The following is a 19227-nucleotide window of genomic DNA, read 5'->3' as shown; positions in this document are numbered from 1 at the left end:
AATGAATTTTTTTTTTTTTTTTTAACTTACCAGAAATGCCTGTTGCTAGGCACATCATCATAATCTGCCTCTTCCTCCTCCGCGGAGATCTTCTTTCTTCTCTCCTCCATGCGGTATCTTCTGGGTAATGGGTCGCACTGTGTTCTGGAAACTGTGTCCCAGAACACAGTGCGTCCCATTCACAAAGCGCTGCGCAACTTGCGCATGCGCAGTAGGAAACGGGCAGTGAAGCCGCAAGGCTCCACTGCCTGTTTCCCTTAGATAGAATGGCGGCGCCGGGACCCGAGAGCCGAGGGACAGGTCAGCCTTGGGCGGCCGACATCGCTGGCGCCCTGGACAGGTAAGTGTGCTTATTAAGTCGGCAGCTACAGTGTTTGCAGCTGCTGACTTTTAATTTATAATTTTTTTAAACCGGCCCTCCTCTTTAAAGTGGTTGTAAACCCTTACAAACCACTTTGACTTACAGGTAAGCCTAGATTAAGGCTTACCTGTAGGTCTAAGAAATATCTAATAAACCTACAAGGTTTCAGGCACCGCTGTCTACGGCGCATGCGTTGTAGACAGCGGCGCGCAGGCGCACTGAGCGTGCCACAGTTAACGTCGATATGCCGCGAGTGGCATCACCGCGGCTCTGACGAATGACAGCGCCGGAGCAGCGAGACCCACCAAGAAGATAGAGTTTCCGGACTACAGGGTACAGCGGTGACTTCACTGGCTCCTGTGTCAGGTAAGTGACACATAATGAACTACTAGTCCATTATGCTTTACCTTTGCAGGGAATCAAAGAGGAAGTAAACCCATCAGGGTTTACTACCTCTTTAACTGATCAAGCTGAAGTTAGAAGATGCGGTTATCAGATTCTGTGTGCACCAGTTGTAGTAAATCCCCCCTGATGTGTAGTCAGTTATAAAGTGTTTTATAATTTACGTAAAACAAACAGAGGACGTCATAGCTAGATGCCAGTGGCTTTTTCTGATCTAATGTTAATCCTAACTAAATTAGGTACCACCTTTTTTAGGTAAACTGTTTAGCTACTTCAAAGTGTTTTATGAGGGTGGGCAAAGAGGGGGTGTAAGGAGTTTGTAGTAAGTGCAGAACGGAGGGCAACTAGAAGGCCTCGTGTATACTTGGCATTTGCCCAGCTCTTCTAAATGCACTCCTCCTGGCAGGAGAAAAGCAACAAGTTAATGCACGTCAAGCACTTGAGTGTTTATTGATTTCATTGGGTACAATATTAATTTATTCTGGCCATTGAAGTGAATGAATGTCTGTGTGCTTGATGTGCCTAGCTAGCACTTAAGATTTACATGGGTTTACAAGCGCCAAAAATCTTCTAAATGCGCTGGCAGTGGCGTTTCTTTCTGGCTCTAAACACATATGTGTGCATGGACACATACACTAACTTTGAGGGGGTTTAGAAGCATAAAAAAAAAAAAAAAAAGCAAGACGCCTCTAGAAGCAGCGTTTACATTTCCCAGTGTGCATGAGGCATTAAGTGTATTGCAATTATTTGCCTTAACTAGTGTGCTCAGTGTACAATTATTTATTTGTAATGTAATTGTGGATTTCAATGTTTTCATGCATGTCTCTGTGTAAAATAAAGAATTTTTTTATGCAATTATTGTGTGAAACTTCAATTATTGTGTATGTAATTTCAATAAGGAGCATAAAACCATGCACCATTTGGCCAGCTAAATAATAGAATGAACAGGATCTGTTCCTTTGTGAGTCCTGTTGTAAGAGTACAGTGAATTTCAGTAATAGAACACAGATCAGAGATCCAGTAACAGAATACACAGATAGAATTACAGGTTCGAATTTCTGTCTGTGAGATCTTTAAATCAAGGTAAATTGTGGCCTTGTTCAGTCTACAGAGTGAGGATCCGCCATCTGTGTAATTTTTTTATGAAAGTCTTGGCAATGGGTATCTGATAGCAAAACACTACTGCAATGAAAAGGATAGCAAAAAACACTGTAAAGCAAAGGATTTCCTCAGTCGTTTTCTCTCCTTATGGTAGAGGATCCGTTGAAGAACAAAAGATAAGAGCATCACACAAATAAAAATCTCCCAGAACACACACCAGCTAGTCTGCAAAAAAAAAAAAAAAAACAACTGACCCGGTCTAAAATTTCACATTAAAAACAGAATAGTTACACTCATTTGCAAATATATGTGACACCTTCAGTGCCTCACCACGGCTAGTCTATAATACTTTGGTCCTAACTCTATAGTTGAGAGTTTCTAAGTTGGAGCACACATAACTGTATATAAATTGAAAAGGAGAAGTCCAGCTTGAGCTTTTTAGGCTGGACTTCTAGAGGGTCACAGGAGTGCAATCCACCATTTTGCACTCCTGTGACCCGTTTTCAGCAGAGAACAGTCTAAAGTCCACTCTCGGCTGACGTCACCAAATCTGGATCCACCAGCGAGCCGATGAGACAGCCGCTCAGCGGTCCAAAGAACATAGAGGAGCAGAGAGCAGATGCTCTCCTCTCGGGGAGGAGTGAAAACCGAGCCATCAGTGATGTTTGATTGCTCAGTTCTTAGTGCAGAGACACCAGGGGACAGCTACAGCATTAGTCTGATGCTGCATCCACCTAGGTAAGTATGATTAGCAAAAAAAAAAAAAAAAAAAAAAAAACACATATGATGTCCTCGGCTTCTCGCCTCTCCTGCGGGCCCCTGGGGATGAGGTGCAACACTCAGGCACAGCCCATCCGAGATCCGTGTAAAGAACCAATAAAAAAAAGTCTATTTACCACATGACCAGCTGTGTCCAATCACAGCCAGTCACATGTACTGCCCGTGTGTACGGCGCTCATGCACGCCCCTAGGGGATGAGACTTGTCGCCCTGACACAGCCCAACCTAGATCGCAGTAAAGAGCCAATGAAATTGACTCTTTATCACGTGACCGTCTGTATCCGATCACAGCCTGTGACAGACCTAGCTGGGACCGAGGCTTTTTTGAGAGGACTTAATGCAAGCCTCTTGCCGACGGATTATGGGCCCTGGATTTTAAGGGGCACAGGGTGAATGAGAACCCCACTATAATCTGTGCTAGTCAGATTCAATGCTGTATATATGTATATATAATGTGGGTTGCCTCATGCTGTTGGGACACAAACTGTTAGATGCTAATGTCATGAACTCCAGCCACCTGTCTGTTGTGTAAATGAGTCTAGTCTGAGTACTGAGTATTCACACATTGTTGTTTGTGCTAATTAACCCTTTGTTTATGTTTATGGTAATGTTTATTGAATTGTTAGTGAACTAGGAGCCGAAAAGTCTTATCCCTCAGTCAAATAGTCTGAATGTTGATTTAGATAATTAGCTCATGCTAATTAGGTTAGGTTTTAGTCTTCTATTGTATTATAAATACTTGGCATTTTGGTTCTAATAAAGGAGTCCATGTTAGCACTAAGCAAGTCTCGTCTTGTTTTGTGCTTGTGAGCGGTTGGAATATCTGATATCTATATTCAGACTTAGGAAGCGGTATACTGACGGAAGCACTCAATCGGAGTGTGGGATCGGTTCCGTCACACAGCCAATCACTGAATGTCAGCAAATCACGGTAACAAGATGTTACCGGGTTATCCTCCTCACAAACCGATCGTGTGTAAGAAGGAGATTGCTGTTACATCTCGTTACCGCTTAGTGTACACCAACCACACTGATTGCCTGCCCCCCCCCCCAATAAAGAGGACCTGTGACCACCCATCAAAGTACCTGTCACAGCCCATCAGAGTACCTGAGTACCTGTCACAGCCCATCAGAGTACCCGAGTACCTGTCACAGCCCATCAGAGTACCCGAGTACCTGTCACAGCCCATCAGAGTACCCGAGTACCTGTCACAGCCCATCAGAGTACCCGAGTACCTGTCACAGCCCATCAGAGTACCCGAGTACCTGTCACAGCCCATCAGAGTACCCGACTACCTGTCACGGCCCATCAGAGTACCCGACTACCTGTCCCGGCCCATCAGAGTACCCGACTACCTGTCCCGGCCCATCAGAGTACCCGACTACCTGTCCCGGCCCATCAGAGTACCCGACTACCTGTCCCGGCCCATCAGAGTACCCGACTACCTGTCCCGGCCCATCAGAGTACCCGACTACCTGTCCCGGCCCATCAGAGTACCCGACTACCTGTCCCGGCCCATCAGAGTACCCGACTACCTGTCCCGGCCCATCAGAGTACCCGACTACCTGTCCCGGCCCATCAGAGTACCCGACTACCTGTCCCGGCCCATCAGAGTACCCGACTACCTGTCCCGGCCCATCAGAGTACCCGACTACCTGTCCCGGCCCATCAGAGTACCCGAGTACCTGTCGCCGTTCAGAGTACACAAGTACCTGAGTATCCGTCACAGCCCATCTGAGTACAGCCCATCTGAGTACCCGTCACAGCCCACATGAGTACCCGTCACAGCCCACATGAGTACCCGTCACAGCCCACATGAGTACCCGTCACAGCCCACATGAGTACCCGTCACAGCCCACATGAGGCCCACATGAGTACCCGTCACAGCCCACATGAGTACCCGTCACAGCCCACATGAGTACCCGTCACAGCCCACATGAGTACCCGTCACAGCCCACATGAGTACCCGTCACAGCCCACATGAGTACCCGTCACAGCCCACATGAGTACCCGTCACAGCCCACATGAGTACCCGTCACAGCCCACATGAGTACCCGTCACAGCCCACATGAGTACCCGTCACAGCCCACATGAGTACCCGTCACAGCTCACATGAGTACCCGTCACAGCTCACATGAGTACCCGTCACCGCTCACATGAGTACCCGTCACAGCTCATCTGAGTGCTAAATTACCTGAGTACCTGTCACAGTCCATCTGAGTACCTGAGTACCCGTTACGGTTCATCTGAGTACACAAGTACCTGAGCACCTGTCACAGCCCATCTGAGTATCTGATAAAGTTCATCCGAGTACCTGTCACAGCCCATCTGAGCACCTGTCACAGTTAGAGTACCCGAGTACCTGTCTCCAGCCCATAAAAATAACAGAGTACCTATCTGTAGCCCATTAGAGTACCCGTGTACCTGTCACCAGCCCATCAGAGTAACCGAGTACCTCTCTCTAGCCCATCAGAGTTCCTGAGTACATATCTGCAGCCCATGCCTCATAGAATATACGTTTGGGTGTTTGCTTTCCAAAATGGGGTAATTTTGTGGGTAATTCCACTGTCCTGGTGCTCAATGACCTTCAAAAGTGTGATAGGTAGGAATGAAATGAGATGTGTAATTTATACTCCTAGAACACCCAACACTTCAATGTTGGGCCTCTGTATGTGGTCTGGCTGTGTAAAAGTCTCACACATGTGGTATCGCCGTACTCAGAATGAGTAGCAGAATGTGTTTTGGGGTGACATTTGTGCTATATACATGCTATGTGTTAGAAATATCTTATAAATTGACAACTTTGTGTAAAAAAAAAAAAAAAAAAAGGATTTTCATTTTCTTTCCACGTTTTCTGAAGACTTGTGGAAAAAAATAGGATTTTTTTTGTACTCAACATAAAATCCTTTTCTCTGTAATTCACCGACCGACACAGCTCCTCTCTGTAACAAAATGGGTTGTAAGCCCTATCACTTCAGATACTAGGCAAAGTTGTAACACAACACTTCAGAACTTTCAGTTCCGCCCAGGGGGCGGTCCCTAGGCTACAACCCCCACAGCCTGCCCTAGCAGACTCAGTCCCCAAGCAGTGTAACGTAAAGAGAAAAAGGAGGGGTGGGTGCTGTGTCGGTCGGTGAATTACAGAGAAAAGGATTTTACGGTGAGTACAAAAAAATCCTATTTTCTCTTATATTCACCGACCGACACAGCTCCTCTCTGTAAAAAAATGGGACGTCCCCAAGCAGTGCCAAACGAGGGGTGGGAAAACAGCATAAAATCTTCATCCCCCAAGGCAAGTGGGTGTGAAACTAAACCCACAAAAAAAATAAAAAATAAACAGCAGTGTGTGGAAAAACACCACCATAAAACCAGGTATCCTCAACAGGAGTGATCCCCAAGACCACAACATTGCGGAAGTAATGCAACAGTGCATAAACACAACAGTGCTGCATTTTTATCGAAAAACCAGGAAAAACGAAGCTTGCATATCCAATTGCCTACATGGCAAAACTTTGCCTCCAAAACAGGCATCAGCCGATGCACCGACGTTTACCTTGTAGAACTTGGTAAACATTTGGACAGACGACCAGGTCGCCGCCTTACACACCTGAGCGACCGACGCTTGGTGTCGGAAGGTCCAAGACGTCCAATTGCCCTTGTAGAGTGGGCCGTGACCGGAAAGGGGGGCACCTGCCCCTTCAAGGCGTAGGCTTGTACTAATGTCTGATCCACCTGGAAATTATGGGCGACGATACGGCCATGTCCTTCTTTGGACCAGCCACTGGAAAAAACAGTGAGTCTGAGTTCCGAAAGGGAGCCGTGGCAGACAAATCCACCTTCAGAGCCCTAACCACGTCGAGAGCGTGAAGGGCCACTTGTTTGGGGTGCTTCGGCTTAGGACACAACGATGGTAATACAATGTCCTCATTGATACGAAAAGCCGAAACCCCCTACGCAACACCACCTTATCCTTGTGGATGACCAGATAAGGTGACTTGCAGGACAAGACCGCCAATTCCGAAACCCTCCTGACAGATGTGATGGCCACTAGAAAGACTACTTTCTGGGAAAGAGTCAACAGGGGAATCTCCCTGATATTTTCAAACAGCGGTATTTGCAGCACCGACAACACCAGGTTCAAAACCCATGGGGGTAACAGTGGTCGCACCAAAGGGACTACATGTCATACCCCCTGAACGAAGGTACCCCCTAAGGAGTGCGATGCCAGGGGTCATTGAAAAAAAGACAGCCAGGGCTGAGATCTGCCCCTTGATGCTGCTCAATGCCAATCTCTGGTCTACTCCTCGCTGGAGAAACAACAGGATCCTTGCTATGGAAAAAGGAACGTGGATGCCAACCATTCTCCCCACACATGGAGATGTAAGCCTTTCAGGTATGATGGCATATCTTCCTAGAAGAAGATTTCCGTGCCCTCAACATAGTTTGAATCACCGAGTCCGACAGACCCTGGTTCCTCAACACCTGGCTCTCAACAACCATGCCGTTAAAGCCAGTGATAGTAAAGCAGAATGAAAAATCGGACCTTGAGACAAAAGGTCCTCTCGCAACGGCAGTCACCAGGGAGCGTCTGCCACCAGACACACCAGATCTGCGTACCAGGGACGCTGAGGCCAATCTGGGGCAACCAGTATCACTGGAATCCCCTCGGCTTCCACTCTGCGAAGCAGACGAGGCAACATTTTCAGTGGAGGGAAAGCGTAGATCAGCTGATACTGATCCCACGGGGCTTAAAGCGCGTCTGTCCACGGATCTCTTGTCCTGGACACGAATCTTGGCACCTTCCGATTGAGACGGGAGGTCAATAGATCCACATCTGCTGTTCCCTACTTCAGCCACAGCAGCCTGAATGTGTCTGGATGCAATGCCCATTCTCCTGGGTCCAGCATCTGCCGACTCAGATAGTCCGCCTGCCAGTTTTCCACACCCGGGATTTAAATGGCCAACAGGGCCGGAACGTGTCGCTCTGCCCACCGAAGTACGTGAGTGACCTCCTGAGCAGCGGCTGCGCTTCTTGCTCCCCCTTGGTGATTTATGTATGCCACCGCCGTGGCATTGTCCGACCGAATCCTGATCGGACGCCCTTGAAGACTCACCGACCATGTGTGGAGAGACAGCCTGATCGCTCTCAATTCGAGCAGATTGATCGGTAACTCAGATTCTACTGTCGACCAGAGGCCCTGAGTCGACTGAACCCCCATCATTCCACCCCAGCCGGATAGACTGGCGCCCCTAGTGACCACCGTCTACTTCAGAGGAAGGAACGATTTTCTGGACTGAATCACCGGGGACCTCAACCACCAGATCAGAGAGTCCCTGACTGGTTGGCTCACCTGGATCTGTCAATCCAGGGACAACTGAGACTTGTCCCATTTTAATAAAATCTCCTTCTGCAGTACTCTGGTGTGGAACTGGGCGTAAGGTACTGCCTCGAAGGAAGCTACCATTAGCCCCAGCACTCGCATGCAAAACCGGAGCGGCGACCGCTTCATCATCAGTTTTCACAGTGGACCCGAGAGTCTGCAATTTGTCTGAAGGGAGAAAAACTCTCGCTTCCCTGGAGTCCAACAGCAAACCTAGGTACTCCAGACGCTGGGTCAGCACAATCACCGACTTCTTTAGGTTCAACAGCCACCCAAATTCTTGCAGGGTCTGCATGGTGATCGCCACATCCTCCTGTAAATATGAGGTGGAAGATGCTCTCAGGAGGAGATCGTCCAGGTAGCCCACGATCACGATCCCATGTTGTCCCAGCAACGCCAATACTGGAGCCAATACCTTGTTAAAGACTCTGGGGGCTGATGCCAGACCAAAAGGAAGAGCCACAAATTGGTAATGGGCTTCCCCAACTGAAAAATGCAGAAACTTTTGATGCCGAAGGCATATGGGTATGTGCAGGTACGCATCCTGGATGTCCAAGGACGCCAGGGAGTCCCCTTGATGGAGTGCAGTGACTACTGAGCGAACTGATTCCATCCTGAACCTCTGCACTTTTACAAAGTGATTGAGGGCTTTCAAGTCCAAGATTGGACGTACCCCTTCCTTCTTGGGAACCACAAACAGATTTGAGTAGAATCCCTGGAAGCGTTCCAGCTCCGGAACAGGTACAATCACCCCTCGATTCATTAAGTCCCTTACAGCCCCCAACAGGGCCTCCCGGCGAACCGGGGACAGGGGTATGCTGGAGGGGAAGAATCTATTTGGCCGCTAAGAGAGGAACTCTATCTTGTAGCCTGTGGAAATCAGATCGCAAACCCATTGGTCGGATAACCGGGAGGACCACCGGGCTGCAAACTCCCAGGGCGACCCCCCACCCGAGATATGGGTGGGGGCAAACCTTCATGCGGTAGCACTTATATTTGCAGGCTTGCGGTTCCAGGGACGTTTTTGACCGTCCGTGGGCATCCTGTAGGGCTGGGGACATTTTGTTGAAGCACCGGGCGGACGAAAAAGCTGCTTGTGAGCGGAAAAGAGGGCTCTTGCCTGCGACATGGCTCCTTAGCCTTCCTGGCCTGTGGGAGTAGAGTACTCTTACCACCAGTGGCATTTTTAATAATGTCATCAAACGAGGCTCCAAAGAGCCAGTCGCCAAGGAAGGGAAGATCCGTCATGGCTTTCTTGGATGCCTGGTCAGCAGACCAGCGTTTTAGCCAAATCAGTCGCCTCAGCACCACAGCTGACACTGAAGCCCTGGATAACAGTGGGAGAGTATCTTCAGGGTATCACGCACAGCTGTGATAAGTGCTCCAACTAGCGCCTTGTCGCGCACGGACCCGGACGGGACTCATCCTCACTGTCCGAACGGTCCTGGTCAGCGTCATCTGAGCAGGGGTCACTGGCCTCAGCAGGACCCCAGTCTGCGTCAGAGCTCTCCCCAGAGGACGGGGGGCAGGGGCCGCTTTTTAGCACCTTTCTTCCCACGTACCACCTCTATCTTGGCAACAAACTAATTGAGGATCGGTGTAAGGGTGTCCATAGGGACCACGCAGTCGGCAGGTGACCCGGTTGCAATTGCCTGGATTTCGTGGGGAAGAAACACCAGTTTCTGAAGCCATGCTGTCTGCCACCCGAAGGGGACTTAGGACAGTGACAGCCCCACCCTCCTGCTGCCTCTGACTGAGGGGCTCTAACCCGCTGGACTCACACCCAGGGCAGTTCCGCGCTGTATTACCGCAGTGCCTGATGATCCCCAGCGCTCCCAGATGCAGAGATAGCAAAACTGTGTAGGTGGCCGGCCGGTCGCACGATCAGTGAACGATCACAGGATAAACCTCCCAGGGCTCTGTGATGACCAAATAGGAATCTGAGGGCACAGTGGCTGCTGCTAGAGCACAAAAAACACGGTCTGGCTACAAGAAAATGGCCGCCAAAGTTCTACTAGAGAATCACAAGGAAAATGGCCGCTTGAAGCCAGAAGCCTGTCTGACCTTTGCCCATACTTAAAATGGCCGTCGAACGAGGAACTAGAGAGAACATGTGGCAGACACAGCGCTAGACCAACATAGGGGTAGACTACACAGGCATCCAGTGGAACTAAGCTGCAGGACCCAGGCACCCAGCACAGCTAAACCCCCAGGCTAGAGCCCAGGCACACACACACACACCGCTCAGCACATGTACATCTCCCCCCCGTGAGGGGGGGAAAGGAGGGGAGTTAGGGACAGAGGAGAGAAGAGAGGGGGTGAGGGGGGCCCCCAAAATCGACCTCCCAGGGTATGCCCAGCTGCTGCACCCTGCCGAGGCAGGGAGAGCTGTACTTACCAGTCCTGAAGAGCTGGGGGAAATTCCATGGTAGTCAACTCCTGATCAGTACAGGGAACACTACTGGCCCGGCATACTGTGACGCAGACATCAGTAGCCCGGTCATATCTATGCTCCGGCGCATAAAGCTCACCGACCACCTCTGGAGCTGAGGTATGTCGTGGCCTGCCGAGCCGTAGCTACAACCTGCACGCGCTCGATGGCTGGACTGGGAAGACTACAAGGATAAGTGAAACAGCCTGTCACTCAGCCGGCTGTTGATAGAAGATCACAGGATCACTCATCTTGCGCAAAAAGCCAATCTTCTGCATCAAAAAAAACACGGACCTATGGGCCTGCAGGGTCCTAGGTCTTATCTCCTCACTAGGCAAGAAAAAACGGAGTCTGCTAGGGCAGGCTGTGGGGGTTGTAGCCTAGCCTAGGGACCGCCCCCTGAGAGGAACTGAAAGTTCTGAAGTGCTGTGTTACAACTTTACCTAGTATCTCCAGTAATAGGGCTGACAACCCATTTTGTTACAGAGAGGAGCTGTGTCGGTCGGTGAAGGTAAGAGAAAATGAACCGTTCAAAAAACTCATTATGCCTCATAGATTATACGTTGGGGTGTTTGCTTTCCAAAATGGGGTCATTTTGTGGGTAATTCCACTGTCCTCCGGGGCCTTCACAAATGTAATAGGTCACTGGGAAATTAGGGGTGCAATTTATGCTCCTAGAACCCCTGATGGTGCTCCCTGCATATTGTACCTCTGTGTGGCCAGGCTGTGTAAAAGTCACACATGTGGTATTGCCATACTCGGGAGGAGTTGCAGAATGTAACTTGGAAGTATGCATATGCTGTGTGTGAGAAATAACTTGTTATGACAAATTTGTGGAAGAGAAAGAAAATTCTTAATTTTCCCAAGAATTGTGGGAAAAAATTACAACTTCAAAAAACTTACCATCCCTCTTACTAAATACATTTGACTGTCTACTTTTCAAAAGGGGTAATTTGGGGGGTATTTGTACTTTCCTGACATTTCAGGGCCTCAAGAAATGAGATAGGCCATCAGTGCATCAGGTGTGATCATTTTTTTAATGATTTGGCACCATAGCTTGTAGACTTGTATAAGTTTCACAAAGACTAAATAATATCCACTAATTTGGGTTATTTTTACAAAAGAGCTTTAGCAGTATAAATTTTGGCCCTAATTTATGAACAAAAATGACTTATTTGAAAAATGTTATCATAGAAAAACCCAGTGTTGATTAAATACCACCAAAAGAAAGCTCTATTTGTATGAAAAAAAATTATAAAAAAACTGGAGTTAGTACTTACCGGTAACTCCTTTTCCGGTGGTCTTCCAGGACAGCCCTTGAGAGATGGAGCTCCTCCCATCGACACAGGAAACACATTGCCACAGTTCAAAAGGCGGTCCCTCAGGTCCCTGGTCAGTCATTTACCAAGAACCGAAGGATGGAACTGAAAAACATATAAACCATAACAGGTAATAACATTAGTACATCACTATAATCAAATAAAGGATGGGATCGTGCTGTCCTGGAAGACCACCGGAAAAGGAGTTACCGGTAAGTACTAACTCCAGTTTTCCCAAGTGTTCTTCCAGGACAGCCCTTGAGAGGATCCCCAAGTACTTACCAGATTAGGGGGGGACCACGGCCTGGAGGGAAGCCCTAGAGGCGGACAGTCTGTTAATTGTAGCAACGTTGTGAACCATGGTCTCCTGGGCCAGAATGGTGCTACTAGAATCAAACAGGTTTTTACTGTGAGGAATCTTGCTAGGACCCTCGGAATGAGATGAGGGGGGGAAATGCATAGGCCAGACTGAAAGTCCATGGAGTTTGCAAGGCATCTACAGCCAGGGGCTGATCTCATGGGTTTAGCGAGCAAAAATTGGGAACCTTTGCATTCTCTTTGCTCGCAAAAAGGTCTACTTCTGGTTTTCCAAAGTGAGTTGTTATGAGATTGAATGCCTCTGGGTGTAAGGACCACTCTTGGTTCGAAACTTTTTGTCGACTCAAGAAGTCCACCGTGCTGTTCAGCTCCCCTTTCAGGTGAACTGCAGAAATGGATTCCAGATTGGTTTCTGCCCACTGGAAAATGCGTCTGGCTACCAACATCAAACGAGGACTTCTGGTACCTCCTTGTTTGTTTATGTATGCTACAGCCGTCATATTGTCTGAACGGACTTGTAGATGGTGACCCTGTATTGTGGGGTGAAAGGCTAGAACAGCTCTTAGGATCGCTGTTAGCTCCTTCCAATTGGAAGAGAAACATTTCTCTTCCGGGGTCCACTTGTCCTGGACCCAGCTTGAGCCGATGTGGGCTCCCCAGCCCCAGCTGCTCGCATCCGTTGTCAGTGTTGAAGTGACAGGAAGGACCCAATGAACCCCTTTGTTTAGGTTCTCCCTGTCCTTCCACCACCAGAGGGAGCGTTTTATCTTTGAGGGGATCGATACCTCCTCCTCCAGATCTCTGCCCTTTAATTGTTCCAACAGAAATCCCTGAAGGTCTCTTTGGTGGAACCTGGCCCATTGTACGGCTGGAATGGCTGCCGTCATAAGACCTAAGACCGACATTACTTCCCTCACCGTACATTTGGGGCTGCATTGAAGAAAAGATGTTCTTTGCCACAGATTCAAAATCTTTTCTTCCGGCAGTATAATTTTCTGGTCTACAGACTTGATCCAGTAACCCAAATACAGGATCTCCTGTGTTGGGGTTGTCTTGGATTTCTCCTGACTGACAATCCACCCTAATCGACTCAGGCTGAGTTGAGTCAACTCCAGATCCTGAGAAAGACGACTCTCTGAGTGTGCTGTTAGGAGCAGGTCGTCTAGATAGGGAATAATTGAGACTGATTGAAGCCTCAGTGGAACTAAAGCCTCTCCGAGAACCTTGGAAAAGATTCTCGGGGAGGATGACAGACCGAAGGGGAGCGCTCTGCACTGAAAGTGGTAAACTTTTGTGTCTATCTGCACTGCCATCCGAAGGAATTTCTGGCATTCCTCCCTTATTGGAATATGCAGATAAGCATCCCTTAGATCCAGGGTGGCCATAAATATCTCTTTCTGGAGAAGGTTCTTTATGGAATAAATGGACTCCATCCGAAATCTCTTGTAACGGATGGAGCGATTCAGTGGTCGGAGGTTCATAATTAGTTTGAACTTCCCTGACGGCTTTTTTACCACAAAAATGTGCGAGTAAAAACCGTCTCCTTGTTCCTGAATAGGGACTGGTGTCAATACCTCTTGATCCACCATTTCCCCTATCAGTAAAGGTAAGGCCCTGGCCTTTTCTGAGTGACTTGGGAGCTTTGTCACTAAAAACTTTGAGGGAGGGCTGCTGTGGAATTCCAGCGAATTACCCCTTTTTATTATATTTAAGACAAACTCGTTCGAGGTTGTCTCTTCCCATTGTGGAAGAAACTTGCTTAATCTTCCTCCCAGAGGAACCCTGACGTCACTGGGGTTTGGGATCCTGATTGGGGCGGCTAAACAGTATGCCCCCTTTCCCTTTCTGTCCCGACCAATGTTTTTTGGGGGTTGAACTCTTCTCTGATTTAGAGGGTTCCTTAAAGGGACGAAAAAATTTTCTTTGGAAATTTTTCTTTTTTGCAGGAAAGGTTTTCTTTTTATCCGCCGTCCTTTCTAAGGCGGAATCTAATTCAGGCCCGAAGACTAAGTCTCCTGTAAAAGGGACGCTGCACAGGCGGGTTTTAGACGCCGTGTCTCCCCCCCAAGTTTTCATCCATACTGACCTCCTTGCTGCCACTGAAAGTGCTGCTGACTTAGCCGTAAATTTTACGGAGTCCGTGGAGGCGTCAGAGATGAAACTGGTGGCCTTAAAAAGCATAGGGAAGGATTTCAGAAGCTCCCCCCTAGGAGTGCCTGCTTTTAAATGTTCCTGTAGTTGTGACAACCAGAACTCCAGGTTTCTAGCTACACAAGAAGTGGCTAGAGCTGGTTTTAAGCCTGCCATAGAGGCATCCCAGGCCCTCTTTAAGACAATGTCTGTTCTCCTGTCCATGGGATCTTTCAGGTGCCCCATATCCTCAAAGGCCAGATCAGCCTGCTTTGAGACTTTGGACAGAGGGGCGTCTAGTTTAGGATTTTTATTCCAGACCGCCTCTGGGCTCTCATCAAAAGGGAACCTTCTCTTAAGTGATTTAGGAAAGAAAACCTTTTTATCTGGTTCAGACCACTCCTTAAGGACAAGGTCAGAAAGCACCTTATGTATAGGGAAAACCCTTGCTTTCTTTTTCAACAGAGCCTCATACATTTGATCATGTCTGGATAAATGAGTTTCTTCCTCCTCAATTTCCAGTGTATCATAGATAGCACCCATTAGCTCATCAACTTCCTCAAGAGACAATCTATACTTTGAGGCTTTAGATGTTGTTTGCTCCTCTTCCTGATCAGAATCTGTGTCAGAGGAATCGGGGCTAATCAACGTGGGGCTAGGCTCCCTGACCATACGGGGCTCCCCTGAGCTGGGTGTTGTAAGGCATGGTGAGGAGGAGATTGCATTTGTTTTACTCGTGGTGGCAGCTGACCCTACGTCAGTGATTAACTCCCGGAGGGATTTAAAGGTCGACTCCATTTCCTCTTTAAAGGAGCCCAAAAATTTTGCTAAGGGGGAATCTGCCTCAGATTTAAGCAAGCTTGCAATGCATTGCTTGCATAGGGCTTTGTTAGAGCCAGAGGACAACCTATTCCCACAATTAGGGCACTTTTTGCGGCCTGCCTTGTCTTCCTTTGGTAGCTCTTTAGCCTGAAAATAAGAAGACAAAGAATTTTTTAGCGTCAGCTCCATGTCCCTCCTTAGAATCACCAACTGCATACATCCTTAACTGTGAGTTAACCACCACCGTGGGGCACTACAGAACCCAGCCTACAAACAACACCACTCCACCAGAGTAATAGCATGCCCAGCAGCCTACCTGGGATTGGCTGGTGCCTGTCTCCGCCGGAGTGTCCTGGGGAATAGCCTCCATGGTCCCCCTCTGCCGCTCCGGATACCGCCGCTAGTCCGGTATTGCTGGACGCTGGTCGGGACTGTACAGGCACAGCGCTGGCTCTCCCTCTCCTCCTTGTACCCTAGAGACCCAGAACCGGAAGTCTCGGCACACAGTGATGACGCGGTGATGACGCGGTTCCGCCGGAAATGACGCTCGGCGTCTCCGACCCCACCGCAACAAGGAGCAGAGATGGAAGGTTCCACTCACCGCTCCTGGGGGAAACCGGCGTCATTCTGCCCCTGGCCACCTGGGCACTGGAAGGAGGAGGGTAACGGGTCTGCTCCGGTTCAGCTGGACGGTACCCGAGCCACAAGAAAAAAGGTATGGACCCAAACTGCAGCCAAAAAACAGGACCCGGTCCCTTATGGCTTACAGGTTCTCAGGCAGCCCCTGAGAGGGGCCTCCAGGTTCCTGGCAACATGTTCCTCCGACGGAGGAAACACAAATGACTGACCAGGGACCTGAGAGACCGCCTTTTGAACTGTGGCAATGTGTTTCCTGTGTCGATGGGAGGAGCTCCATCTCTCAAGGGCTGTCCTGGAAGAACACTTGGGAAATTTTGTTTGGGCACAGTGTTGCATGACTGAGTAACTGGCATTCAAGGTGCGAGAGGGCTGAAAGCTAAAAATTGGTCTGGGCAGGAAGGGTGTATAAATGTCCTGTATTGTAGTGGTTAAGGGCAGGTTTGCCTGGAAGAAGCCCACTCCTCAAAAGGCAAAGGGACTGGACCCCCAGCAAGAGCACAATGGCAGCTGGAGACATCCAATGCGTTTCCACGCCAAGTCCAGCAAAAAAGCTGTACAGATAAATGGCAACCACCCCAATACATACCTAGTTTTTGCATTACGGTGCACATGGAAGGGTTTTGCACAAACACATACAGAAAACTTCCCAGGACACTCAGCAGCTAGTAAAAAAGGGAGCAAATGGAGTTACCCTTACCTGCGCAGATGGCTAATTATACTTAGTCTGAGAGCTAACTGTTATAGGCAAAGTAGCCCATGAATGTGCAAAACAAATTAATAAATATATTAATGAAACCGCGCTCTCTGTGGAGTGTGTGCTATGCACTGTAAAACATAGGGCGGCACAGTGGTGTAGTGGTTAGCACTCTCGCCTACTCCTAGCAGTAAAAAGGGTCGCTGGTTTGAATCCCAACCATGATACCTGATGCCTGTGTGGGTTTCCTCCAGGTACTCCTGTTTCCTCCCACACTCCAAAGACACGCTGGTAGGTTAATTGGCTTCTGTCGAAAAATTGGCCCTAGTATATGAATGGGGACCTTGGATTGTGGGCTCCTTGAGGGTAGGGACCGATGTGAGTGTGCAATGTACAGGGATAGGGACAATTGTAGACACTCACTCAGGTTGAACTGGATGGACTGGTGTCTTTAACCACTTAAGCCCCGGACCATTTTGCTGGCTTTTTCCCCACAAATAGAGCTTTCTTTTGGTGGTATTTGATGACCTCTGCGGTAGAGGTCGAATGATATATCAGCCGATATTTGGACTTTTTTAATTAATCTGCATCAGCTGATTGTGCTGATAAAAAGGCCAATTATATCTTCAGCGTAACTTGGAAATTACTTCTGTAATAGAAGTCAATGCAAGTTGCCTGAGTCTTCAGTGGAGCGACTTGTTTCCTCTCTGGGCAGTCTGCCAAGAAAAGACCAAAGAGCTACAATGTTTACACTTATGAATGAACTAAACTGTGTGTAGGAGTTCTCAGTTTAACCACTTAAAGACTAAGCCTGGGTTCACACATGTGCGTTGCGAATTGAAGCTCCGGTTTCACTGCGAAGATAAAAATCAGTTGTTCAGAGGTTCCTCTGCGTTTTAGCTGCGGATCAGTAAGCGGGGAGAGAGGTAGGTGTAGTAAGGAGGAGAGAATTTGTGTTCAGAACGGAATGCATCTGCAAATCAGATGCGTTCCCACAGAAGATAATGGGTTGTAATTCGCACGGAAATGCCCAGAAAATGCAAATTTTTTGTGCAATGCGCAGTGCGAATGCAACGCACATATGTGAACCAGATGCATTCAAATTAACGTATTTTAAAATGTCCTGCGAAGTGGATGCGGTCTAAGCCGCATCTAATTCGCATAGGTGTGAAGGGGGGCTAAATCTTTTCTGACACTTGTTGCTTACAAGTAAAAATCCTGTATTTTCTGCTAGAAAATCACTTAGAACCCCCAAAACTGATATATATATTTTTTAGCAGAGACCCTAGGGAATAAAATAGCGGTTGTTGCAATATTTTACGTCACACGGCATTTGCGCAGAGGTCTTTCAAACGCAATTTTTTTGGGGAAAAAATACACAAAAGATTTTAAAAAAACACTAAAACAGTCCGCCAGATCAAACCGGGTAAGCGGAGGGGCTGGCAGGAGGATGGGGAACCGTCTCAAGGCCGGATGGGGCTTTCTCCGTGGGGTGGCCGCTAAGGAAACAGCGGCGTCCGGCAGGCCCCACTAGGCCACAACCGCTGCAAGCTCCCCCAGAGGCCCAGCAGGTCACCAGAGTATGGCAGGCGGGAGGACAGGGAACAACAGTTCCCAAGATGGATGGTAGGCTCTTACCGCACCGGCCAGGCGGGGGATCAGCACAGTCCAGCCGGGCATGGAGTAGCAAGATGGCGGTGACTGCGAGTTCAGTATTGATTGTCTTCCCGATCCACCACTGCAGAATCCCAACGTGAGACCTGCTCAGGGCTCAGTAGGAGACAGGGGAGAGCAAGCAAGCAAAGTGGCTGGACTTTTATAAGCACTTGGATGCATGGATGGCACAGGATTGGGCTCAGGATACCCGGGAGGGAGAAAAAGGGTGGGCTAGAGCTTTTTTTGCGGTCATTGTCTATTTCGTAGATTTTCCCCCAGCCACTGTCAATGTGACAATAAGTCAAGGGAAAGCCCCAACTAAAAGCAAGACCCAAAAGGGGTTCTAATCCCTACCTATTCTGGTTAAAACTTAAAAGAAAGTTTTGGCTGGACATGCACTTTAAAACAAGAGCAAATACTACCTATACCAGTCAAACTAAACAAGTAGCAAAGAAATTTATTGGGACCTACAGCCACATTTTCCTGAACCCTGGAGATGAGTAATATTGATTGCCAGGAGAGTCACAAAAACATTTACAGTTGGCAAATACATTTGACCTTACCAAGATTTAGGTTCCCCAAAGTGTAGATAGTTAACGCTGTAGAGATCCATGTCCTCAGTGTGCCAAGCAAATGTTGTCTTCCACATTCCAAAATAGAGGTAGGGTGTATTAACACCTTCGATAATAATACCACATTCATGTTCCACCATATCTAGTAGAGTGTTAAGACTGGCAATATTCCATAGATGTACATCCTATGAAAATTTAAAGATGTCAAAAAAACACCACAAATGGATCAAAATCTTGTCAACAATACTTTAATAAGAAGCAAACTCATATAGGATTAGGTCAAAAACGAAGTCACATAAATACATGTGTAACAAGAGCAGTTATAAATAATGCGTTAAAATGTAATTAGAAGTTGCAAGGAATGCTTACATTGTCATAGAGAGAGCCACTTATATCTGCTCCATATATGGGGGACATGAAAGTCAAATTCTTCCAATATTTACGTTCCAAATCATCGAAATCTTGGTGCCGTGGGGTACAGTACCTAGTGTTGATAGAACATATGTAATTCAAGACATATACTGTTTTATATACATTTTCCTTTTTTTTTATGAAATCAATTTTTACAGTAATGTGCATTAAAATAAGGAAGTCATGTGGGATCCGACAAAAAAAAAAATA

General features: G+C 47.9%; 1 protein-coding gene across 4 annotated transcripts in view; it reads right to left on the bottom strand.

The window, feature by feature from the left end:
- The window catches only part of KDM4B (lysine demethylase 4B), an 817487-nt gene that overhangs the window by 615435 nt on the left and 182825 nt on the right, over positions 1 to 19227 (bottom strand). For all 4 annotated transcript variants that reach the window (XM_077475749.1, XM_077475750.1, XM_077475752.1 and 1 more), the window contains exons 5-6: positions 18976 to 19090; positions 18598 to 18791 (exon numbers count right to left, since the gene is read on the bottom strand). In XM_077475749.1, coding sequence (XP_077331875.1) covers positions 18598 to 18791; positions 18976 to 19090 — 309 coding nt within the window. The remainder of the gene's footprint in view (positions 1 to 18597; positions 18792 to 18975; positions 19091 to 19227) is intronic.

The sequence above is a fragment of the Lithobates pipiens genome, unplaced genomic scaffold (genome assembly GCF_037356315.1).
Source record: "Lithobates pipiens isolate NorthernLeopardFrog02 unplaced genomic scaffold, aLitPip1_a1.2 Scaffold_13, whole genome shotgun sequence".
NCBI lineage: Eukaryota > Metazoa > Chordata > Amphibia > Anura > Ranidae > Lithobates > Lithobates pipiens.
The sequence above is the reverse complement of the archived record's forward strand: the minus strand, read 5'-3'. Positions and strand labels throughout refer to the sequence as shown.